The sequence below is a fragment of the Aristolochia californica genome, unplaced genomic scaffold (assembly GCF_029961685.1).
Source record: "Aristolochia californica isolate CCGP_79_NKW_82.1479 unplaced genomic scaffold, dmAriCali1.0.hap1 SCAF_1, whole genome shotgun sequence".
Lineage (NCBI taxonomy): Eukaryota > Viridiplantae > Streptophyta > Magnoliopsida > Piperales > Aristolochiaceae > Aristolochia > Aristolochia californica.
Window position 1 is genome coordinate 3,189,055 of NW_027181770.1, and position 22,607 is coordinate 3,211,661.

At 38.3% G+C, this 22,607-nt stretch overlaps 2 protein-coding genes across 2 annotated transcripts; one reads left to right on the forward strand and one right to left on the reverse strand.

Moving 5' to 3' along the window:
* Window positions 1-25: 25 nt before the first annotated feature.
* Window positions 26-9,011, reverse strand: LOC137942516 (conserved oligomeric Golgi complex subunit 1). Its single transcript, XM_068788208.1, has 8 exons — window positions 8,931-9,011; window positions 8,780-8,836; window positions 6,259-8,665; window positions 2,128-2,322; window positions 1,657-1,955; window positions 1,187-1,366; window positions 819-996; window positions 26-658 (listed from the first exon to the last, which is right to left on the reverse strand). The coding sequence occupies exons 3-8, from the start codon at window positions 8,419-8,421 to the stop codon at window positions 503-505; spliced, it is 3,171 nt and encodes a 1,056-aa protein (XP_068644309.1). The 5' UTR covers window positions 8,422-8,665; window positions 8,780-8,836; window positions 8,931-9,011; the 3' UTR covers window positions 26-502.
* A 1,622-nt stretch (window positions 9,012-10,633) lies between these two features.
* Window positions 10,634-13,467, forward strand: LOC137956045 (cytochrome b561 and DOMON domain-containing protein At3g61750-like). The gene is made up of 4 exons (XM_068803351.1): window positions 10,634-11,127; window positions 11,767-12,166; window positions 12,295-12,578; window positions 12,695-13,467. The coding sequence occupies exons 1-4, from the start codon at window positions 10,924-10,926 to the stop codon at window positions 12,971-12,973; spliced, it is 1,167 nt and encodes a 388-aa protein (XP_068659452.1). The 5' UTR covers window positions 10,634-10,923; the 3' UTR covers window positions 12,974-13,467.
* Window positions 13,468-22,607: the final 9,140 nt, after the last annotated feature.

Below are 22,607 nucleotides of genomic sequence, written 5' to 3' on the forward strand. Positions count from 1 at the left end.
CTTGCTCTTTTCTTCAACTAGAAGATTTGGGGAATTACTCCCAGTTGTTGAACTCAGAATTCAAACTCACCAGCATCCAAATTGAGTTTCTATGAACATGGTTAAAATTTCACTGAACTTTACTGTTCTCCTTTTTATGATTATACAGAAGAAATGAAACAATAGGTACAAGGGGAGCACATACCATGCTCATTTAATTTCCTTTACCCACTTCTCCTTCTCAGTCACGAAAATTGCTTCAGCTTCTAAATTTCCTGTTTGTCTATGAGACAATAACGATATCCTTTGCCAACTATTCTTCATTAGCAGGAACAGTTTCAATCTTTGCAGCTGCTCCTGCATCTGTTGCTCTCCAATGGAATGGCTCTCTATAAAACAGATTGCGATTCTTCTCTTTCTCATCCCATGGATTTGAGTAGGCATTTATCAGTGTAAATATTTTCTTCAAACACAACAAATGACCTCTTTAGAAGCCCAGATAAGCTAAGCCTGGACTCAGATATTAGTAGTCTGATCTTCCAGCTCCAGCAGTAAAAGAAGAAAGAAGGCCTGCTGCCTGAACTGGTAACATGTCACCAAAAGTAGTCAGTCGCCCAACTTGACTATCAGTGAGCATGGATCCTAACTTGAGTGTGCTCTCCCCAAATCTGCTGCCAACCTATTGTTGAAAAACCACATACTTTAACCATCGGGTGATTTTCTCAAACCTTTAGAATTTGTTAAGTTTGATAACCATAAACAGAAAGCATGTTAAATTTGGTATACTAAGACCTAGTTTGAGCAACTGGTAACGAACAAAGCAAAAGGCAGGGGTTTACCTGAGTCATAAATGACTTCAAGAGTGGGGTTGCCACCCCAAAACTTGATGTGTCCTCAATTCCAAGCTGGGGAGAGAGTTCTCCGTTTGAATATGCTTTCCAAGAGCTCCTAGATAGATCATCAGGGGATGATGACAGAGCTGAACCTGTAGGTGCTCTTGAGGATAATACAGGGGCACTGGAACACAAAAATAACAAGTAAAATGAAAGTGTAAGTATATATGAAACAGTGAAATTTAAGATGATCAATCGATTTATACTAGCCTAGTCTAAAATATGAAAAAAGAAAAAAAAACATCATTACAATCAAGCATAATCATAATAAGAACATTACAAAGGCAACAAAAGACAAAAGGAAAGGTACAAACCTAATTGGTAGGTATTTGAATCGTGGAACTGTAGAACACCTCATAATGTTGGATTCAGTATTCGAAGGCAATTTCTGGACAAAGTCAGTGTACATACGATTAAGTTGCACCAAGAATCCAAAAAGAACAGCATATCGCTGGTATGATTGCTTTTCATTGTCCCAGAGATAAGACTCATATCTGTTCACCAAAGAAGAACCCTATTAAGTCACACTTCATTGTTTGTTATAGTTACAATGTCATCAAAACTATGACCATGTCACCACTTTCAGAAGGCATTGTAATAATGGTAACAAGAAAATACCTAAAAGATTATTTTCATCATAGAAAATGCTGAAAGCCCTACTTGTTACAATTTCACCTGATAAGAACTACCTTTGATTCCTATAGTAGAGCTAACATGCAGAACAAACTATATGCAAATTTTAGAATCACACTGAACAAAGAAAAAATTTGCAAAAGAAGCTTACGTTGCCCAGTCAATAGGATCCAGATTCTTTGAAAGAGTATTAATCAATACAATTGCATGATCTCTTCTGGCAGAGTTTGGCAGATCTTGGGTCATCTTCTGTCTGTATGAAGTTTTAGATGACGAACTTTTAGGAGTGTCTTTCACATATTCTACATCACTTATGGATGGATCTCTTCCCCCAGATAAAATGTTCACAGTGAATTGTAAATCCAACATCATTTGGAGGATTCCTTTCTCTGATATTGGAGGTGTTCGAGTACCTAATGCTGAAATGAATTCTTCGTAAATATCAACCACCTACAGAATGCCACAAAAAAAAAAAAACGATTATATAAAATTGATTATTTATTAACCTATTTTGGTGTTTATAGTTTAGCCATTAAAAAAATGTAAAAACAAAATAAAGTTTTACATCCTAAATATTACATGCTAGAATAAGTGAAATTAAACAAAAGGAATGATATTCTACCTTCTCCAAAAGTCTAAATGCAAAAATCTGCAGTATAAACTTATCTACAACATGACCACCAACTTTATGTATTTCTTGGCATGCGTTAAACAGGAAAGATGTGATGTAAAGTGAAGGCATTGAAGGAAGTGAAATTTTCATCTCCAATTCACCCTCACCAGACTGCTCTTGCTTGATCACAGTTTCTTCCCAGCCCTGAAACAAATTTTGAATGGAAAAATAAAATAGAATGGTTAATTCACAGGAAAATATAAGGAAACAACGACCAAAGAATTTAATGTGAAAAACTCTCAACAGATATGTTAATGCACATGTATTTGTGCATGTTTAGACTTTACATGTATGACACAAACATTTAGCCAATACATTATGTTGGGAGTAGACACGCTTTTTTTTTTTTGAATAGGTATGTATAAACAATTAAAAGAAGACAGAAGTACAAATCAAACCTAGGAAAGGGCCTTCCTCCACAACAAGGTATTGCAGTGAAATGCCCGCCTTAGCCTGAATGTCTGCCATATGATTGACAGAACAAGGAATATGCTTCCAAGTACAATTCAAAAGGGAAATTAAATTACAAATTTTTTAGTACATGTCTCATTGATGCCACGGAGGTGTGATGGAGTTTGTACACCAGTTAATGACAACCTTTGAGTCACCTTTGATGAAGAGTGGGCTCGTGAGCCGGCTAAAAAAAATTTGAATTCCGTTCAGCAAGCCCGAGAGTTCTACTGTTGTGGAGTCGGAGATAACAAGAGGGCCTGCGAAAGAGAAGAGGAGATCACCGTTTGCATCATGGATAATTCCTCCATATCCCACAGGGCCAAGGCAACCAAGAGCGCTCCCATCAAAGTTAAGCTTGAAGTGGCCGGATGGTGAGGGGGGGCCAGATAGCCATGATCGGGGGGGCGAGAGGGCTGAGACAGCCCAACAACCAGCTGCCAATTTCCTCTAAAATTTGAGTTGCTGAAGTTTCTGAATTTTTTTCGGCTTAGAAGCCAGATAGTTACTTGGCCCGTAATGTAATCAGTCAAAATTTCAATGGGGAAAGATTTGAATATGACTCTCCTCTTATTTCTTTCTTTCCATAGTCCCCATAAGATATGCCCCATGCAGCACGATAGAATCATCTTTCCTAGCTTTGGGAGGGCTAGTGTCAATGAGTGAGAGAATAGTGGATGATAGATTTGATGCAACACAGTACTGGAGCCTGATTTTGTTTAAAAGAGTGGTCCAAATAGAGTGGGCATAATGGCAGGATCGGAGAATGTGATTGGTTGTTTCTGGAGCATTTTGACAAAAAGGGCACAGGGGTCCAGGACAGGGGTTCCCTGCCGGATTAAAGAGTCAGAGGTGAGGATTTTATTTCTACAGGGCATCCATATGAAAAAAATTGCACGCGGCGGGGCAAGGAGATTCCAAACAGTGACCGCAAGGTGATTTGATTGAGCTGAGCATGTGTTCCAGAGGAAGTTGTATGTTGAAGCAGTGGAGAAGGACCCTTTTGGACAAGGTGTCCAAATCAAAGTATCTTGGTTGTTACTGGGTTTGGCTGAGGGTAGGCTCGATAGGAGATTGGAAGCTAAAATGGCTTTAGAATCCGAAAGATGTCTTCTGAGGTTTAAATTCCATCTCCCAATTTCAGACCACATTTCTGAGATAGAGGCATCAGTATTTTTGGAAGGATTGAGATAGATTCATGGCTAAATTTGAGGCTAGAATGACCAGTCCACCAATCGGACCAAAATTTTGTTGAGGTTTCATTGCCAACATAGCATTTGACTGCTTTCTTGAAATTAGGGAGTAGTAGGACAATTTTTTTCCCAGGCAGGGGATAGACAAGAGTGTCTTCCCCGTCCACCAACCCAATTGCTTGTTAGCTTTTGCGCCTACTAAAGCTCTCTAGATTAGGTCAGAGAAGAGGTTGAATTTCCAGATCCATTTAAGGAGAAGAGCAGAATTAGTAGTGGTAGTATCACGACTACCCAGTCTCCAAGGATTTTTTCTTTACAGACCTCTTACCATTTTACTAAGTAATATTTTTTTCACCATTTGACCCTCCCCACAAAAATCTTCTTTTAAGTAGCTCAATTTTGTCTCTGATAGAAGCAGGACATCGGAACATGGACATTTAGTAGGGAATCCATGGAGGTAGGATTTTATTAGAACCAGTTTTCCAACTTTGGAAAGGAATTTTCCTCTCCAGGAAGCCAAACACCCTTCCAGTCTCTCAATGATCGGGTGCCAAGAAGACTTGGATGGTAATCCAGGGGTCAGGGGGAGCCCTAGATAAGTGCATGTAGACATCTCAATTTTGCATCCAAGATAGCTTGCCATGGAGTTCAACAGGTTTGGTTCAATGTTAAATCCAGTAATAGATGATTTTGGCCAACTGACTTTCTGGCCGGATGAGATTTCAAACAGGTTAAGAAAGACTTTAATGTTGTGAATTTGATTGAAAGAGCCTTCATAGAAGAAGATGGTGTCATCCGCATATTGTAGAAGGGCTATGTCTTGTGCAAGATTTGGGGAGATGGAGTTGAGTCGTCCTGATCTTTTAGCTAGTCGAATCATGGTAGACAAGTGCTCCCCAATAAGGGTGAAGATGAAAGGAGAGAGCGGGTCTCCGTGCCTGATACCCCTAGTACCTTTGAAGTACCCACATGGCTTACCGTTGACAAGAACAGAATATGAAGCATTAGAAATGCAGCTTCTCATCCAGAATCTCCAACGGGTGGCAAAGTCCATTTCATCGATGAGGTGGTCAATCAGCTTCTAGTTGACCCGGTCAAAGGCTTTCTCGAAGTCAAGTTTGATGACAACTCTTGGTTGGTTGAATTTTTTGAAAGAGTGAAGTAGTTCATGGGTTGCCATTGCTGAGTCCAAGATATTACGACCTCGAATAAAGGCACTTTGACATGGGCTAATAACATGGGGGAGGATGACCCTTAGACGATTGGAAAGAATTCGGTCTAAAATTTTGTAAGGGAGGTTTGAGTTGGGTTTTTTTGGGATTAGGGCAATGAAAGAGGCTCCGATGGATTAGTGGGTGATGCCGACTTGATGGAAATTATTAACAAAGGTATGGACATCATTCTTGATTAGTCCCCAAGATTTGTGGTAAAATTTTCCATTGAACCCGTTTGGACCAGGGGCTCGATCCTTCGGCAGACCAAGTGCAGCCGCATCAATTTCCTCTGGAGAGAAAGGGCGCTCCAGAAGAGCAGCTTCTAAGGCAGAGATACAATTGAACTCGATCTGATCAAGAGTAGGATGGTTGAAACATTCCTCTATATAGAGATCTAAAAAAAAAAAAACAAAAAAAACTTCACAAGGACATTAGCAATGGAAACACTATCCGTAATCTCCTCGTCTTCATGATGAATAGAGGATATACGGATAGCTCTCCGACGAGCTGAGGCAACGGCATGGAAGAATTTTGTATTTCCATCCGCTTTGCTATATGTACTAACAGTATCCACAAGGATTCACAAACATGCAGTTTCACATGTAAGAGGAACACAAATGTGTATTGACAAAATGCCTTGATACATTCCTTAGAGGAAAAGGGGATAGTTGAGCATCGAATTAATTGACTATTTATCATGGACAACCATATTTCTTATTTGATATATATTAGCACATAAATGTGTATACTAAATAACAAATGTAGCATATGAATCACAAAATATGGATGGGTAATAAGGAACATGGTACATATCATGTATTTTATCACAATGGATGTTCATACAGCAGAACACAGATTTCTTTCTTTTAAAAAAAAATGATGCAAAGAAACAAAGATAAACAGCTGGTTCTAATCAAACTGGTCTTGACTAGCAGATAATGACTTTCCTTTTCATTTTATGACTGTCACAAGTCCATCTCTGATTTCCTCAGTTTTCTTCCCGTGTGTACTTGAGAACAGGTAAGGAATTTGCTTAAGCAATCAAAATGATGTGTAGAGTTGCTAATTTGTTACAACATTCTTTTGATTGGTTTATTTAGTGATTGTCACTGGATAGACTACCACATTCTGTGATAGGTATGTTTAGTGATTGTCACTGAATCAACACAGCATCCAGAAGATTCAGAAAGAAAACAAGGATTCCAAGAGAAAATAGAACTTACCCTCAATGGTGTTGTTGCAGATAGTGATTCATCCTTCTCAAGATCTTTTCCCAGAATAACTGATAGCTCGTCACTAAACCATGTAATCCACAAATTATGGGCCCTTATACAAAGATCTCTCAAAACCTTGCTAAGCTCCTCCAGTTTAGGGCTAGCACTATCCTCCACCCCAAACAATGCTGCAGCAGCTGATGAGGATTGCCTTCTGAGACTGTCAGAACTTTGCCTCCTTGAGCTATTGCTATGTACAGGAGAGTCAAATCCCATCACCGAGGACTGTCTTGAAATCAATGCAGAGCGTGTTGAAACTGCATTTCTAGTGCCTGTCTCAAGCCACAATCTAGGAGAACCCAGAATAAGTGGAATATGACTAGAGTGGTTCCTCAAAGCAAATAAGAGGCGCCCAATGAAAAGGGATCTCTGAACAATTATGGACAGTGGCTGAGAACCATTATCGTCTCCACGATTCCCCAAGGCTGATGATAGATGCCCAAGTTCATCTTCGAGTTGCTTCACTAATGTTGATATGCTTTTGTAACACTTCTCTTGCAGATATGGTGCAAGTTCCTTCAATCTAGATAAGGATTTAGAGGAGTCCAAGAAACACAGAAGATCCTCCAATATACTCTCACACCTACTGTCCACCAAATCTTTTATCTGACTAACTTCTGGTCCCAAATATGCATTGAGACAGCTCCTGAAATCTGTTTCACCAACCATGGCTTTAAATCCAGAACCAAGACTCCCCCTTTTACCATTTGGATCTGAGAACCAGACACCAGTAGTTGTAAAAGCCTTCTTTAGGTAGGAAGAGAAGTCCCTTGGCACTTCTGGGCCTCCTACAATCCCTTGAACTGCATCCTTCAGATTAAGTGAACTATTCAGGTTGTCAAACTGAAGGTCAATAATTTCTTTCATTCTCCTCACAAAAGCTTCTTCAAAAATTTCATCCCACAAATCTTTGTCCTCTCTTAGGACAAGCTCACAAATTCGGTTCCATGGGGATTCAATCTCAGAACCAAAAACACTTCTTAGCCACTCCAAGCTCCCCTCTAAGGCCTCTCTGCTATCCAAAGTCCCCCTGATAAGCTTCTCAGTCGATCCCAGGTGTTCTCCGCTCTGAATCACATCAATTAAGAATTTACCATTGATCCTACTAACAATGTCACTACCACAATCATTCAACCAAGAAGAACAAGTCTGAGCAACAAATTCTGGGTCCACCATCACCATTACAGACTCTAACTTCTCCCTATGTGATTTCCACAACCTAACCTCCTCATCAGGATTGGGAATACCACCGAATAACTGGGAGCCTGGGGGAGATCCCAACACGGTTTTGTAGAACAGGGGCATATCATTCAAGACCTGGAGAAAAAGCTCCCCTACCTGACCAAGAGTCATCTGAATTATCCTCACAATATTGCAAAAGAACTCCGAAACTGACTTGGCATCAAGCATTGCAGCCATGGCAGAGAGATTTTGACTAATCCATGACCGGCGGCAATCCAAGAAAAGGGTTAGGCTCTGGGCGGGCCCGAGCTCATCGATGGTAGACACAGCTGAGAGTGCATCAGCATAGGCCCCAACACCGATGCCTGGACCCTGATCCATCAACCGTTCTCGCGCCCGCTGCGAGATCTGCGACTTGAAACTCTCGACGATCTGCCATTGGTGCTTCAACAAAGGAAAATTAGAGAGAAACTCCCGGTCGGCGGAAGAGTTGATGAGGTGGTGGACAACCTTGGCGCGGAGGTACCTCCCGGAAGCCTCCAGAAACATAGACTCGTCGAGGCATCCCCAGATGTTCTCAGTTGTGTCAACCAGATATTTGACGCGGGATGCAACGGAGTACAGGCGAGCACGGGCAGGATTGGGGGCGAGTTTGGGGGTGTGACTGGGCGCGAGTGAGCGAATGGCAGCATCTATTTGGGCAAAATTCTGGGAGATGGATTGCGAGGAGGATTTCATTGAGAGGATGGAATCGGCGGAGTCTATAAGGTCCCGGTACCTATTCCCCACAAGCTGCCTGAGCTCCTCCTGTTTCTGGGCGATTTGGTGTTTAGTGGTGGCCTCCACATTGCGGATCTCGGCGATGGGTTTGGTGCGGAAGAGCGACTCGGCGTCGCGGAGACTGATTGAAGCATCTTCCGGTTGTCTCATGGCTAGTGTCGTCCTCTTTTCTACTTAATTTTGTCGAAGAGAAAGACCAGAGAGTGAAAGAAGACAATGGAGAGGTACGTTCAAAGGACACAGTAAGTCATCTGACACAGATACTGAGGAAGGAGACGAGCAACAAAGCCGAAGTCATCACATTCTTCCCTGCCACTCCGGCTAATCTTTCTTCATGGCGATCTTCCTCGATAACTACTCAATTTCTCGGTCGGCTCCTATTTGGATTTTCCTTCTAGAAATTGATGAAAAACGAAACAAGAACTCGAGAATTGAGATCGTTTCCCTCTGCAAAAGCAGGGGGAAAGGGTAAAACAGAAGCAAACTCACGAAAGCCGAATGGCCTTACCTCTTTTCTAAGCCCGTGGCGCAAGAAAAGGCGATGACTTCCCCTAAACAGCCAAACCTGCAAGCAACGAAGTCAGTCTGATCTGAATTCGTAAACGGAGAATAGAATGCTAGCGCCCATTAGCCATTGAATAGAAAATCATAAGCGGAACCTGGCCATGAATCCCAATTACTGCCAGCGCCAACGGATGGGAATTGAGATAGCAGATCCAGAACCAGAAATAAAGAAGACGACAAATCGAGTTCTTGACTCCTTCCTTGTGCTTTGCATTGAATTTCGTCCTGGAACGGGATGGGCCGATAAGAAAGTCCAAGGTATGGATCATGTAAGAGTAAATCAAATTAAGGTCCATTAAAGAAGAAAAACCCACGTCATATGTATGGATCAGACATGAGAAGATCAAACCCAAGTCTGGAACTAATCAATGAAACGCCCATATCCTGTGTATGGATTAGATAACATATCTAATGTCCATTAAAGAGGCAATGCCCATATCCTAATACCATTCAGTTTCTTTAAAAGCTCGTTTAGTCAGAAAATAAACCGGTTTAGGCCAGAAAGGCCCGGTTCATCACTTAATGGGGCTGGTTTTGACCCAAAAATTTTGGTTATTGATGAATATAAATCCCTTAATTCTATTAATTAATTTGTATTAAGAGGAAATTAACCCAAAATATTTTGCCTCAACATGCTCAATCAAATATACAAAATGTATTTGCTTAAAGATTTTCTTTTGAGATTGATTTTGAATGAACCCAGTCTTGTTCAACCTGAAAAATAAAAAATTGGGTTTTTAATTCAAATAAAGAACCGGATTTTTGGTAAACCTTATTTTAATTTCGACTTCCCCTGGCATAGAACTATTGAGATCGATTCACAAGGAATACTTCTCAAAAGAAGTCGGTCAAACATAAATCTTCAGGCTTTTGGTTTAACGGAATAACTACGATCATAATTAATATAATTGTGGTTACTTAACTATAGCAATTAGAAAAAATTGATCCAAATAAATTTAATTTATATTGGTTTAATATATATATATATATATATACTTTATAATTTGGACTTTAAGAATTTTTTTAATGATGCTAATATTGGTAACAGAAAGCTCATTAAAGGTGATATATTTAGTTGCATTGTCACTATCTTATTTTTAATTATTTTTTCTCATTGATTAGTTTTAAACCTTTAGCTTCTATTACGATAAAATGGGTCAAGTTTAAGTTGGGGATTTGACTTATAAATCGGTTGGGTATAGGTTTATTTACTTAACCTAATCAATAAATAGGTCGAATTTGGTTTCGAAACTGGACCCTACATATTTTGGTTTAATTGATTAAAAAAACAAAATTTGGATAAAAAAATCTAGATTAACCCTTTGTTCTTCATATATACTATTTAAAATAATTTATTTACTAATATTTTAATAAAACTGATATATTTAATTTTTTAAATTTTTTTATTGTATTTTTAAATATTTGAGTGGGTTAACCAATCACAACCTAAATTTCAAGGAGTTTATCTTTTACACCTCTTTAATAGATTAACCCGTTTTTTAATTGAACCGGACCCATTGCCACCTTACTTAAGAGAGATTGATCCCAATTAGGGAATTTAAATAGGACCCATTCAAATTGTGAAACCTTGTCTCAACAACAGACTAGGATGGTAGTCCGTTAAATCATCATCCACCTAAGTGACCATTCTGAAGCTGACGTCTCCTCCAAAATCGATTCGAACTACCCTTCAGAAACACTCGATTCAAGCCTCGCGTGATTTTCAAGTAAATCAAATTATCTAATCCTTAGTTCACAGAAGAAATTCGAACTCCGAATTAGTATCAGAGATGTCGTGTCTCTGAAGCAGATTCTGAATATCTCTATTTTGATTTAAATGTATAGCAGAAACGAGTGGGAGAGGAACTGGGAGAGCATATCTGTTGCAGCATTTGGCGGGAAGCGACCAACCGACCGACACAATCATGATGATGATCTTCACTCTTCAGATTCAAGAAAACTCAATCTCTCAACCGCTGCCATGTACAACATCACCATATCTCTCTCCCTCTAGCATCTGACCGATCTTCTTCAACTCTCTCCATTTGGGTTTTCTTCGACTGGGCTGTACTTTTTGGCTTAATTCCAATGACGGTGGCGGAGGGGTTCGTGGCTGGATCTCGGAAGGGAATTTTGCTCGCCGTTATTGCCATTTGTTTTCTCTGCCGCGCGAATGTCGTCGTTGCGCAGACGGATACCTGCGGTTCGGATCTCAGCAGCTTCTTGCCGGCTCCTTACAGTGATTATTCCAACCACATTTGTCAACCTGTTTGGTACAATTTCATTTTGCGGGTAAGATTTTGTTGCGATCTTTTCCTTTCTTAATGTTTCAGTGCCATTTCTGTTTGATTTTTCGGAACATGCAAAGAGAATTTTAGTCTGGAATTATTTTCTGTACCTTCTTTTGTGAGCTTTTGGAACACTGGGTTCCCTCTTCTATGTTGAATTTGATGTGCAGTAGATCGATGAACTCTGTTGTCTGAAAGACAATTGAAAGATCTGATTGAATCTCGGGAAGCTGAATCAGCCGATGGCATTTCCCCTTTGGTTTTAGTATTGTTACCTTTAGTTGCATTGAATTGTTGTCGATTTAACTTTCTAGGCCGCAGTTTATAAAGCTGTGAAGGACGTTTCTAACAGTCTCAGACAACTTCTTGCTTGATTTGGTTGGTACAGAGAAGAGGAAAATGAGTATCAAGAGAAATGTGTTCAGTTTTTGTACCTCGAATCACAGACAGAGACCCTGTAGTTTTCCTGTCTAATCTTGGTTGCTTTGCAAAGAAAATGCCCTTCAAGCTGTCTGCATTTTGCCTCTCTCATCTTGAAATGTCCTTATGTGAACTCTTTAATCTTCTCAAATAAGCTTTTCAAAAACGAGGCCGAAGTTGTAATCTATGACTTCTGACATCCAATATGTCTCATCTGTTGCAGTATTCTCAGAGCCCAGAAAATGTCCTCACTGTCATCTTATCTGCAGTATACACTGTTGGCTGGGTGGGGATGGGTTTTTCCAAGGACGGAAGAATGGTTGGTTCCAGCGCCATGGTTGGCTGGATCGGTAGAGACGGCAAAGCTCACATAAGACAGTACTTTCTGAATGGAACAACCCCATCAGAGGTTCTGGTCGACAAGGGCAAGCTCAATGTCACCACTGTTGCTCCCACTGTTGTTCTTCATGGAGCAACAATTTACTTGGCTTTCCAGTTGAAATTTCAAGCTCCTCTTGATAAACAACAACCCCTCATATTCGCATTTGGAACGACCCCTCCAAAACATCATCATCTAACACATCACGAAGATAAGGAAGCCATAAGTTTCGACTTCTCCGGAGGTCTGTTCCTCAACCCTGCTCTTCTCTTTGCTTGCGATCTATCTGCAAAGCGATCAGTTCCCCGGAGCTTAATCCGAGGATTAATGTTGAAGAAGACAACAACTTATGTGAAAATTGGTTTGTTTCAGGGAAGTCATCTGGTTCTCTGTACCCGCACCAGTTAAAGAGGAGCCATGGCGTACTGGCCATATTCGGATGGGGGGTGATAATGCCCATAGGAGCCATTGTTGCTCGATACTACAAGGATTTGGACCCTTTATGGTACTATCTCCATACAGCAATTCAGTTTGTTGGATTCGTTTTGGGGCTCGCTGCTGTGGTTGCTGGAGTTGCCCTGTACGATCAATTACATGCCAATGTTTCAGCTCACAGGGCACTGGGAATCTTCGTCCTTTCACTCAGCATTCTTCAGGTAAGAGCATTGCATGCTTGCTCGATTACCAAATCTTTTATTTCTCTTCATCTTTCTGGCATAAAATCTTTAGATATTTCTACCTAACCAGTTCTCCTGTCTGGTATATCCATCAGATAATCGCATTTTTCTTAAAACCCGACAAAGATTCAAAGGTTCGCAGATACTGGAACTGGTATCACCACTGGGTGGGCAGACTGGCTCTGTTCTTGGCCTCAGTGAACATTGTGCTGGGCATCCGAGTGGGAGGCGCAGGAGACAGTTGGAAGGTCAGCTACGCCTTCGACCTCGCCGTCATTATAATTACAGTCATTGTCATGGAATGTCTGATGCGGGTGAAGGCGTCGAAGAAGAAAGCAATCGATATAGCAAATACGCAGATGAACACGATCTGAAAGATGGGTTCTCGGGTTCGAATGAAAAAATATCTGATTCACCTCGCTAGGCTTTCTTTTAGGAGGGAGGTACAAGCTTATCTGAAGCAGAGATTCAATGAGAGGTAGGAATATTTTGTGAGATGCAGAACGAACAGGAGTCGACAAACTTTACGATCTTTCAACACAGTCAATTCGTAGTTATCCACGTAAGAAGAGAGTGGAGTGAAAAGGGGAGAATTATCCAAAATCCAAAAACGCCATGAGATGTACTTTTTTCCCGAATGGTGTATATTTTTAGCTGTGTGTGTGATGATTCATGAGTGCAGCTCACGGCCATCTGGAGTTTGTTGAAGGGTTCTGGGAGGAGACAATTTGGCAGTCAATCCATGTAAAATATGTTTCAGTTGTGTTTTCCGGTGTGTTAAGAGTGTGGAAGGATTCATGGAGATATTCAAATTTGTATCATAAATTTGAGGTTGAAATGGAGGATGAAAGTGGATTATTTCTTCTGACGTCACAAAGGATATTAATATAAATATTTTGAATATTAATATAAAAACATTTTTTTAGGTGGAAATTCTCAACAGGAAAATTATATAATTTTTTAGGGACGATTTTTCCGGCAAGATGGGCAGGAAAACTGTATGATTTTTTTTTAGTATTTGACAATAGATACTGTAATACTTTTAGTACAAGGTAATTTTGTATTTGATATTTTATTTTCCTGAATATTTATTGGAGAAGTATGGTAATGTATGAGTTTGATTATTAATTTATATTTATTTCAATGGAAAAAGGCACTAACAAGTCCATTTAATTTTCCTTAGAAATTTCCAAAATTTTCCATATAATTTCTCTTAAGGCACTAATAAAATTTTATCTAAAAGTGTCTTGGAAATATATATATCCTAAGAAAAATATTTCTAATTTTTTCTTGGATATAAATTCCCAACCAGGGACACTAATGGGGGGCCTAAGGGAATTTTTTAATAGTAATTAATCTGATAAATATTTACCTAGAATTTTACTTTCTCTTGTTCAAAATTTCTATATGCACAAACATATTTTAGTTAATTTCTTAAGACAATTCACTTTAGAAAGTATGATTCTCCGACTTATGACTTGGCCAAGTCAACTCAGTTTTTCCAAGGATAGACCCCTTTTATTTTGGGGTAAGTCGCCCCCTTACCATACATTTGGGGGAGTTTGTCCACAATAAACTTAAAATGAAGTTAATAATTCAATTCATCTTCAATGAATTGATTCAACTTCAACTCATCCTTAAGTGTTAGTGTAAACAAGTTTAAGTGCACTGGAAAATAGATTCCAGTGTTAGTACCCCCAAATGAAAAGTATGATATAAACAAGAGAATGAGTAACCTTTTATAATATACGTAAATATAACATATACCTAAACAAATAATTAACCAAAATAAACATGGTTACTACACTTATAAGTGATTTAACGTATAGTATTAGAATATATTAATATCCTAATTAATGAAAAAAATATATTATATTAATTAATGATTATAGTTAATTATATATTAATACAATAATTACGTGTGACTAGAATAAATTATTAAAAATAAATAAATAAATAAATAACATAAGCGAATATTATAAATAAATTATTTTTTTATAACATAAGATATGTTTTAACATTAAAAACCACCAATTTAGTACAATAATAAATAAATAAATAAATATATATATATATATATATATTTATCAATAACATAATATATATTTTTATGTATTATTAATTAATAATACATTGTTACAAAATTTTAAACCATTGGATTAATTAATTATAGCAATGGGATAATTAAACCAAAACAATTTATCAAATATTTATTTTAAAAATATTTTAATAATGACTATTAAATCACTAATTTAGTATAGTAATTATAAATTGAATATATTAAATAAATAAAAATAATTATTTTATAAATAAAATATATAAATTATTATTCTTATTATGATGTTTTAATTTTTTCTTAACTTAGGAAAAATTAAACCATCATCTTTCTCACGGCGTGTATCGTCTTCCTCAGCAGTGGGAGACTACGGTGACAGAGGCAGCAGGCCAGCGGGCAACGATGACGAAAGCAACACTCTGACGGTGCGCCGAGAGGGAGAAGAGAGGGAGGCCAAGAGAAAAGAGAAGTCAGGAGGCCGAGAGATGCTCTGCGACAGAGGTCGAGAGGGAGAGGAGAGGGAGCCTGAGAGAAAGGAAGACCGACGAGGGGGGGTGAAGAGAAATTTGTCTGAAGGATCGCGGGGGGAGGGGGAAGGAGCAACTCGCGCCTCTTGGCCTCCCATGCTCTGCGACAAAGGTCGAGAGGGAGAGGAGACGGAGCCCGAGAGGAAGGAAGGCCGACGAGGGGGGATGAAGAGAAATTTGTCTGAAGGATCACGGGGGGAGGGGGAAGGAGCAACTCGCGCGTCTTGCTCGCTTCAATTGTTTGATTCGCAAAACAGGTTGGAATCCAAATTACCCATTTTTTGCATGAATGAATGAATTAACGTGATTTACTTGAAGTGTAATTCATTGTATATAAAAACTCTTTAATGAACTAAGTAATGCGGGAATAATTCATCTCAGTTCATGTTGGACTAACCCCCCATTTGATCACTTCCTCGTGCATGATTCTAAACTCAGGGTGACCAAACTGACTTTAGTGACTCGACCCGGGTTTTGAAGAACCTGAGTCAGTTCCCTGCTCTATTGGAAATCCTCTGTTGGCTGGTTGACAATTGGGGCCAACAAACAAATTGTCCGAAAGAGTAAAAAACAATTTCATTTAAAAAAATTAACTTAAAAAAGAACTTGTGGAGAATAAAGAAACAACCCACATAAGCCAGAAAGAACAAACTGGCGAGGCATCAATTGCTTGCAGTAGAAGAATAGCCCACCAGAAAAAACAGACATGAACAAAGTGGAGGACCCACTCACTCTTGTTTCTCTGCTCCGCTGTATTTCCCTTTTGTCGCAAAGTTGATCTCTTATCCTTCCCTTACGTTACGTCTTCAATTTTGATTCATTTTAAGCAATTTTTTTCGCTTACCTGAGTTGCAAAACAGAGATTTACATTCTAAGAAGGGCAATTGATATAAACGTGAGCTCGAGTTCTATTTTTTCTTTGTTGCAGGGATCTCATTCCTACGAACAGAGCAAGAAATGACAACTTTTCCGACCAGAACAAAATTAAAGAAAAGCCGAACGAATTGTGCCCGTTCTCAGCTAAAAAAAAACTCCAAGAATGAAATCATCAGCTCCTTCTCTGTTACGATCAATTTATGCTCTGTTATTGACATCAAAGAAGAAGACCTGTGAACAACCTTCCCGAGAAAAAGAACTCCGGTACCGAAAGAAGGAAAAAACACAAGACACCCATGACCGTGTGCTGATGGAATCAGACAACCGGGAGAAGTGGACAATCAACGATGTCTGCCGAAGGGTACATTTTAGGAATCCCCATTTCAGGTCGCGTCCCTCTGGTGCTTTTTCTCTAAGGCCGCCACCGTCGCAGGTCAGCCTCCATTAAAAGGTTGTGGCGTCAGCCGGGGCAACACCGCTGATGTCATCTTCGAATGCGCCCATGTCCATCCGCGCAGTTCTGGACGTCAAGTAAGTTCACTCAGTTTTCTTTTCCGGCTTTCTTTCCTCGCCGGTTTCTGGGAAGCTGGCGATCTCATGGAGGCGTGAGAGGGTCGCGTGCCCGCAGTAGAAGTGCAGCCACTGAAATCCTAACTGGCACACTGAAAAAGCAAGGCAATTTCGTGTAAGATCTGTTAGACTTCACTGATCACACATTCGACCCGGTGAGTCGAATCTATACAGAGCTGGACCGATTCCTGTTCGGACTCGCCCTTCTCCCTGAGTCTGCGCCAGTCCCAATCTGACAAGAGTTAGGTTTATATGGTATCGAAGAATAAGACAGTAAAATTACAACTGTAATTACCCGATGGCATTATTATTTTTAGTTAATTATATAATAAAATATTATTTAAAAATTTTAAAAATAAAATAATAATTATTATTATTCCAAAAATAATTAATAAAAATTAGATAATAATCAAATTCTTCGTTTCACTAAGAATCAATCACCGCCGCACACGTTGCGCCTTCCATTCCATCCCATCCAACCTATTTTGTCCGCTTCAACGCTTACTGTCTCTCCTACCTCCACGATTTGATGTCGGGTTAGAAACTAGAACCAGCGAAGGCGAGAATCGAAAAAGGGTCTGTGGAGTGTTTGGACCATCGAGGGCATCGGATGCACCTCTCTTGGCTTGTTCCACTGCGTTCAGAGTCGTTCATATAACTGGATTAGATGAGGAGACGGGAAGAGAACAAGGAACTCCAGCTGGGTCGTCTCATCTAAGTATCCCACATTCTTCGTTTTTTGCTTCGCCGAAGCTTCAAATCATTGACCGATGGAACGCTGAAAGGCGTTCGAGGCGAGATGCAAAGCTGCGGGGGAAAAAAACAGGACGTTTACGTGCATCTATCTTCCTCTCCCCTTTCTTTGTCAGTCTCTGCCGCTCGATCTCTTCACTTTTCAACGCAGTGGCAAACGTATAACGTTCCCCAGAATCTCTGTCCACGGCTTTGAAATCAAAAGATATTAGCAAAGAAGATGTTGATCAATTCTGGGTTTAGGGCTTCGTAGTCCACTCTAAGGGAAGTCGCTAAAAAAGTATTAGTGTACTATGTAAGTAAAGAGGGTGTTTAAGTGAAAATTTGAGTGAAAGTGAATTCACTCACTAATTAAGTTGGATTAAGTATCTAGAGTAAGTTTTTTTTGTTTAAGTATTTATTTTTTATAATTAATTAATTTAAGATTTTTATTTTACTTTGTAATTATTTATTAATTTAGACTAAACAAAAAATTATCTTATTTTATTCATAAAATATCCTATTTATTTATTTGTTATATTCTTATTTTTTAATAGTATATTAAATCACTAACTTAAAGAGTGATATTACAAAAGTAAGAATTTGATTAAGTATTTAGACATTATAAAAGTAATCATATTTTTTATGTATATATTTAATATTTTTATTTTAAAATTTAAATTATTTATCTTTTTTTTTAATTAAAATATTAAATAATATTATCTTAATAAAGTTACATATATCTGAGTAGGGGTGGCATCGAACCGAGCCGATTCGCAAGTGGCTTGAGCTTGACTCGGTTCGATTCGATTTATCTGGATAAGGCTCGTTTGAGTTAACGAGTCGAGCTTGACCGAATCATGGTTCGGTTCGAAAGCTCACAAGCTGGCTCGTTAACGGGTCGAGAATCAGGACCGGGAGCGGGACCTAGAGTGAGAGTGTCGAGCGTGAGCGCGAGCGCGAGCGAGAAGAGGGGGAGGGGATTCTTCCTCCCTTCGTCACCGTCGAGCCCCTCCCGTCCACTGTTGTGGCCGCCTCTGTCGCCGTTGACAGTTGTTCGCCTGCTCGATTCGATTTCTTCTTCCCCCTCGTGAGAAAACGATTTTGCAAGTGTAATTTTTGTAAGTGAGAGATTATAAGCAAGAGAAAAAAAATATTCTTTATTGAACTCTCGCTATCCCTTCCTCATGGCTCTTGAAAAAATTGAAAAAATATTTGAGTAGAAATATGTTTCTAGGGATTATTAGTGCCTCATGTTTTTTTGGAACATTTTTCTAATTGGAATTCTTATTAAAAAAATCATATAATTTTCTAAGTAAGATTTTCATGCCAAGATGGGCTAAAAATCGTATAGAAAATTTTTGAATAAGTATTTGACAGTTGATGTTGTAATACTTTTAGCCTGAGGCAATTTTCATAGAAATTTTGTGTTTGACATTTTATTTGATTAAAAATTTATCGATAAGTATAATAATATATTAGATTGATTATTAATTTTTATTTATTTTCCTAGAAGATGCAATAAGAGGTCCATTTAACTTTCCTAAGAAAATTTTAAAATATCTCTTGTAATTTTTTAGTAAGTCACTAATAGTAATAGGATTTTATTTAAAGGTTTTTTAGGAAATATGTATATTAGGAAAAATATTTCTAGTTTTTCCTAGAATATAAATTTTCAACCAGGGGCATTAAGGAGGCCATAGTAAAATTATGGCCAAATTCAAAAATTACAAAATAAGCAAGACAACATTTGGGGGAAAAAAGATTAATATTGGTGCGTTCTAATCCATTATCGAAATTCAATCTCGAACTGCCCCTATCATTCTTTTTTTAAAATGTATGCATAATTTTATATATAATTTATTTGACATATATTTTACTAGGTTAAGCTCAAACTCAGTTAAAATTATTAGGCTCGAACTCAGTTAAAATTATTAGGCTCGAGCTCAATTACAATTTTAGGCTCGAGGCCAGGGTCGGCTCGAGCTCGAGTTCGAAATATTTAAATCAAGCTCGGCTCGAACATAGGAAGGTTCGGGCTCAGTTTGATTCAATGCCACTCCTATGCCCAATTTTAAGTAGAGGTCATGTCCAATTTTATGTAAAATGTATGTCTAATTTTATGTAAAATATATGTATAATTTTATATACAATTTATTTGACATGTATTTTTTGAAAAGTTTTAAATGAATGTTGAAGCTCGAGCTCGGCTCGAACTCGGTTAAAATTATTGGGCTCGAGTTCAATTACAATTTTAGGCTCGAGGCTAAGCTCGGCTCGATATCACCCCTATATCTGAGTGTCTTATTAATAAACTCATTCTCCACTTTTCACTAAATTTTTTATTGTACACATTAATATAAGAAAGTACTTTACACCGCACTTTTCATTGAACAGACTATCACAAAAAAATAATTCACTTTCACTTTCACTATGTAATTTATCTTCACTTTCACTTTCCACTTCACAACACACTCATCCAAACTTACTCACACATCTTTTGTAGTAATAACCTAAGAGGAGCTTCGTGAGTGAGTGCAGGGCCTCCTCCCCCATCGACATAATAAACGAGGAAAAGAGAAAACCCAGAAGTGCAAGTGTAGGCCTCTTCCCCATTGACAAAAGAACTAAATTTTGTGTGATCGATAAGATTGATAGTGTTTTTTTTTATAAAGATATAAAAAGGTCGAATTAGCTCGAAACATTTTCTTTTTTCCTTTTTTTTATATGACAAAAAAGTATGCTTTACTATTGTTTACTTCTCGAAATGATATAATTAGAAATAATATAACCTTCCTCTTAGGTATAACAAGTGTTTAGTACAAATAGTAAGCCTTGATACAACATAGTAATGAATAGTATAAGAGTGATGCCACCACAAGACCTAGTTGACTTAGTTAATTATAAAAGGGTGCAAAAGGGGTCCTACCACTTAAGCCTCATTTGGAAAAAGTGGAGAAAGCCCCCTTTTCCCTTAGATAACACTTTTTCATAATATTTTTAGATTAAAAACTACTTTAAAATATCTTGTAGCTTAAATAAGTTTGTGGTATCCATGAACCAATTAACCTCAAATATTTTCCACTAATAGGATAATTTAATGTTAATTAAGTCTATCTAAGTAACTCGAAAGCATGTTGTTAGGTGACAATAGTCAGTTCGATAACTTTTTTTCAAGATTAACATCCACCAGTAATATCTTTTGATTCCAAAATGTTTTCCTATCAAATGAGACGTTTTTTTTTTTCTATTTCTCTTGCGGTTTAAAGAAGTAACCCAATCACTAGAACAAAAGTTGATATTCGATACAAAAGTATTGTACCACTAGTGTGTCATATTTGTTATAATCGGTAATATCCCAGATAACATTTGGAAATTATCTGAAATGAATGGAATAATAATACATTCCACTTATCGCGAACAAATCCAACATTATCAATAGACCAATCAAAGTAATTAATTGGTTCTTCCCCTTATCTTTATCTTCTTGGAAGGTAATTGAAAACTTCGACATCAGGTCTATGTCACACCATCCATTCAATATATTCAAACTAGATATATTTCATGGTTGGCAAGACTACATTTTCATAGCTCGTCTTAACTTCTAATTATGTCATAGAAGTATGAGTGAGGTGACATTGAAGGGTTCTTAATTAATTTCCACACATTAATCACCATAAAAAAACAAGCACAGCAGCGTTAGGTGGAGGCTCCTGTAAGTGTGAATCCACTAGGTGAAGAGCAGGGTGGAGACAAGACATCTTTTAGGGTTGTTTATGTCTGTGAAGTTTAAACCTCTTAAAACCCATGAAAGGTTCTCTAAGCATATTCTGAGAAATCTCTTTCTTTTACAGTTTTTATACTGTGGCTAGTTGAATTAAACCCCTTCTTGGGTCGTTTTTGTTTTTTTAATGCTTAGGCAGCAGCACCATCATATTCTTCCATGAACTCCATTAATGGAAACTAATGTGGTCCTTGGCTAAGAAAATGAGTCTTACTTGTCTTTTCAAATGATATTTATTCACGTGCGATTTTCATATCCTCTTTAGAAGACTCACATGAGCTTTCTGTTTCTGAACTATCGGCCAATTAAACAGATTGAACAAGCTTTGTTACCTGTCAAATAGAGTTCAATTAAGATCGATGATGAAAGAACTGTGACTTGAATTATCGTGTCTGTCATCTAGCAGGAGAAGGTGAAGGTAAGAGAGAATAAAGAAGGGAACTTGTCGGCAAATTTGTTTAATATAATCACAGACACTGTAGGAGAATAGACCTCACCATTACTGGAAGAGAATTTGAATCACTTCAATTGAATTGGCAGACAGAATCAACCTTTTGTTTTATCTTATTTTTACAGCTAAGTTTCTATCTTAACATTTCTTTCACCTGCACTTTCAACTCTCATTTCTCTCTCTTCAAACTCTTTTCGATTGTTGGCATACACCATGGATGACGCTGACCTTAAGTCTTTTTTTCTTTTTTTTTATCATTTTTTCCAGTTTATGCAGACAACCCACTAAGAGCTTTAAAAAGAAGAGAGAAAAGAGTGGGAGGAAAGAAAAAAGGGAAAAAGCTAGAAAGTAAACTCTTATAAAAAAGCTTCCCTCATTCTTAATTCTTCATAAAGAGGAGGTATTGCAAGCCAGTTATTCTCCTCTTGTCCCCTTCTTCCTACTCTAACAGAAAGTCCCAAGCTTCCTCTTCGCTGGGAGGGGTATCTCAGAAAGCTTATGTTCTGAAGGAGTTGCTTATTTATTTAATTGATGAAGGAGTTGGGACCAGAAACAAATGTTTGGGGCCCTGAAAATGAGTTCACGAATGGTTCTGCTCTGTTTGGGTGACATTTGTATCTCCCCTTTTAGAAAGGGCGTGGAAAACTGGAAAAGGATACCTGCTTCTCCCCTACGTGATCCTTTTACTGCTCAAAAAATGGCGAACACTTTAAAAAGGGAAACTGGGGGATCTTCACTCTCTTTCTCCTTTCTGCTAGGTGCAAAGTACGAGTCAGTGCGAGAAAGAAGATGGGGACTCTCGGATTCCAATCACATTGTTTCTATTCCTCACGTTAATCACTAAAGAAGTTGCTGCAAGCTGTATGGGTTCTGGCTTTTTACTCCATCATCTCGGATCGAAACGCGCAACTGTTTATGTAGTCCACGAGGTCTTTTCATGGTGGTCGAGCTCCTTCCTCTTCCCATAAACCGAAAAGAGATTTCTAAAAAAAAAACTCTCATGACAAGAATT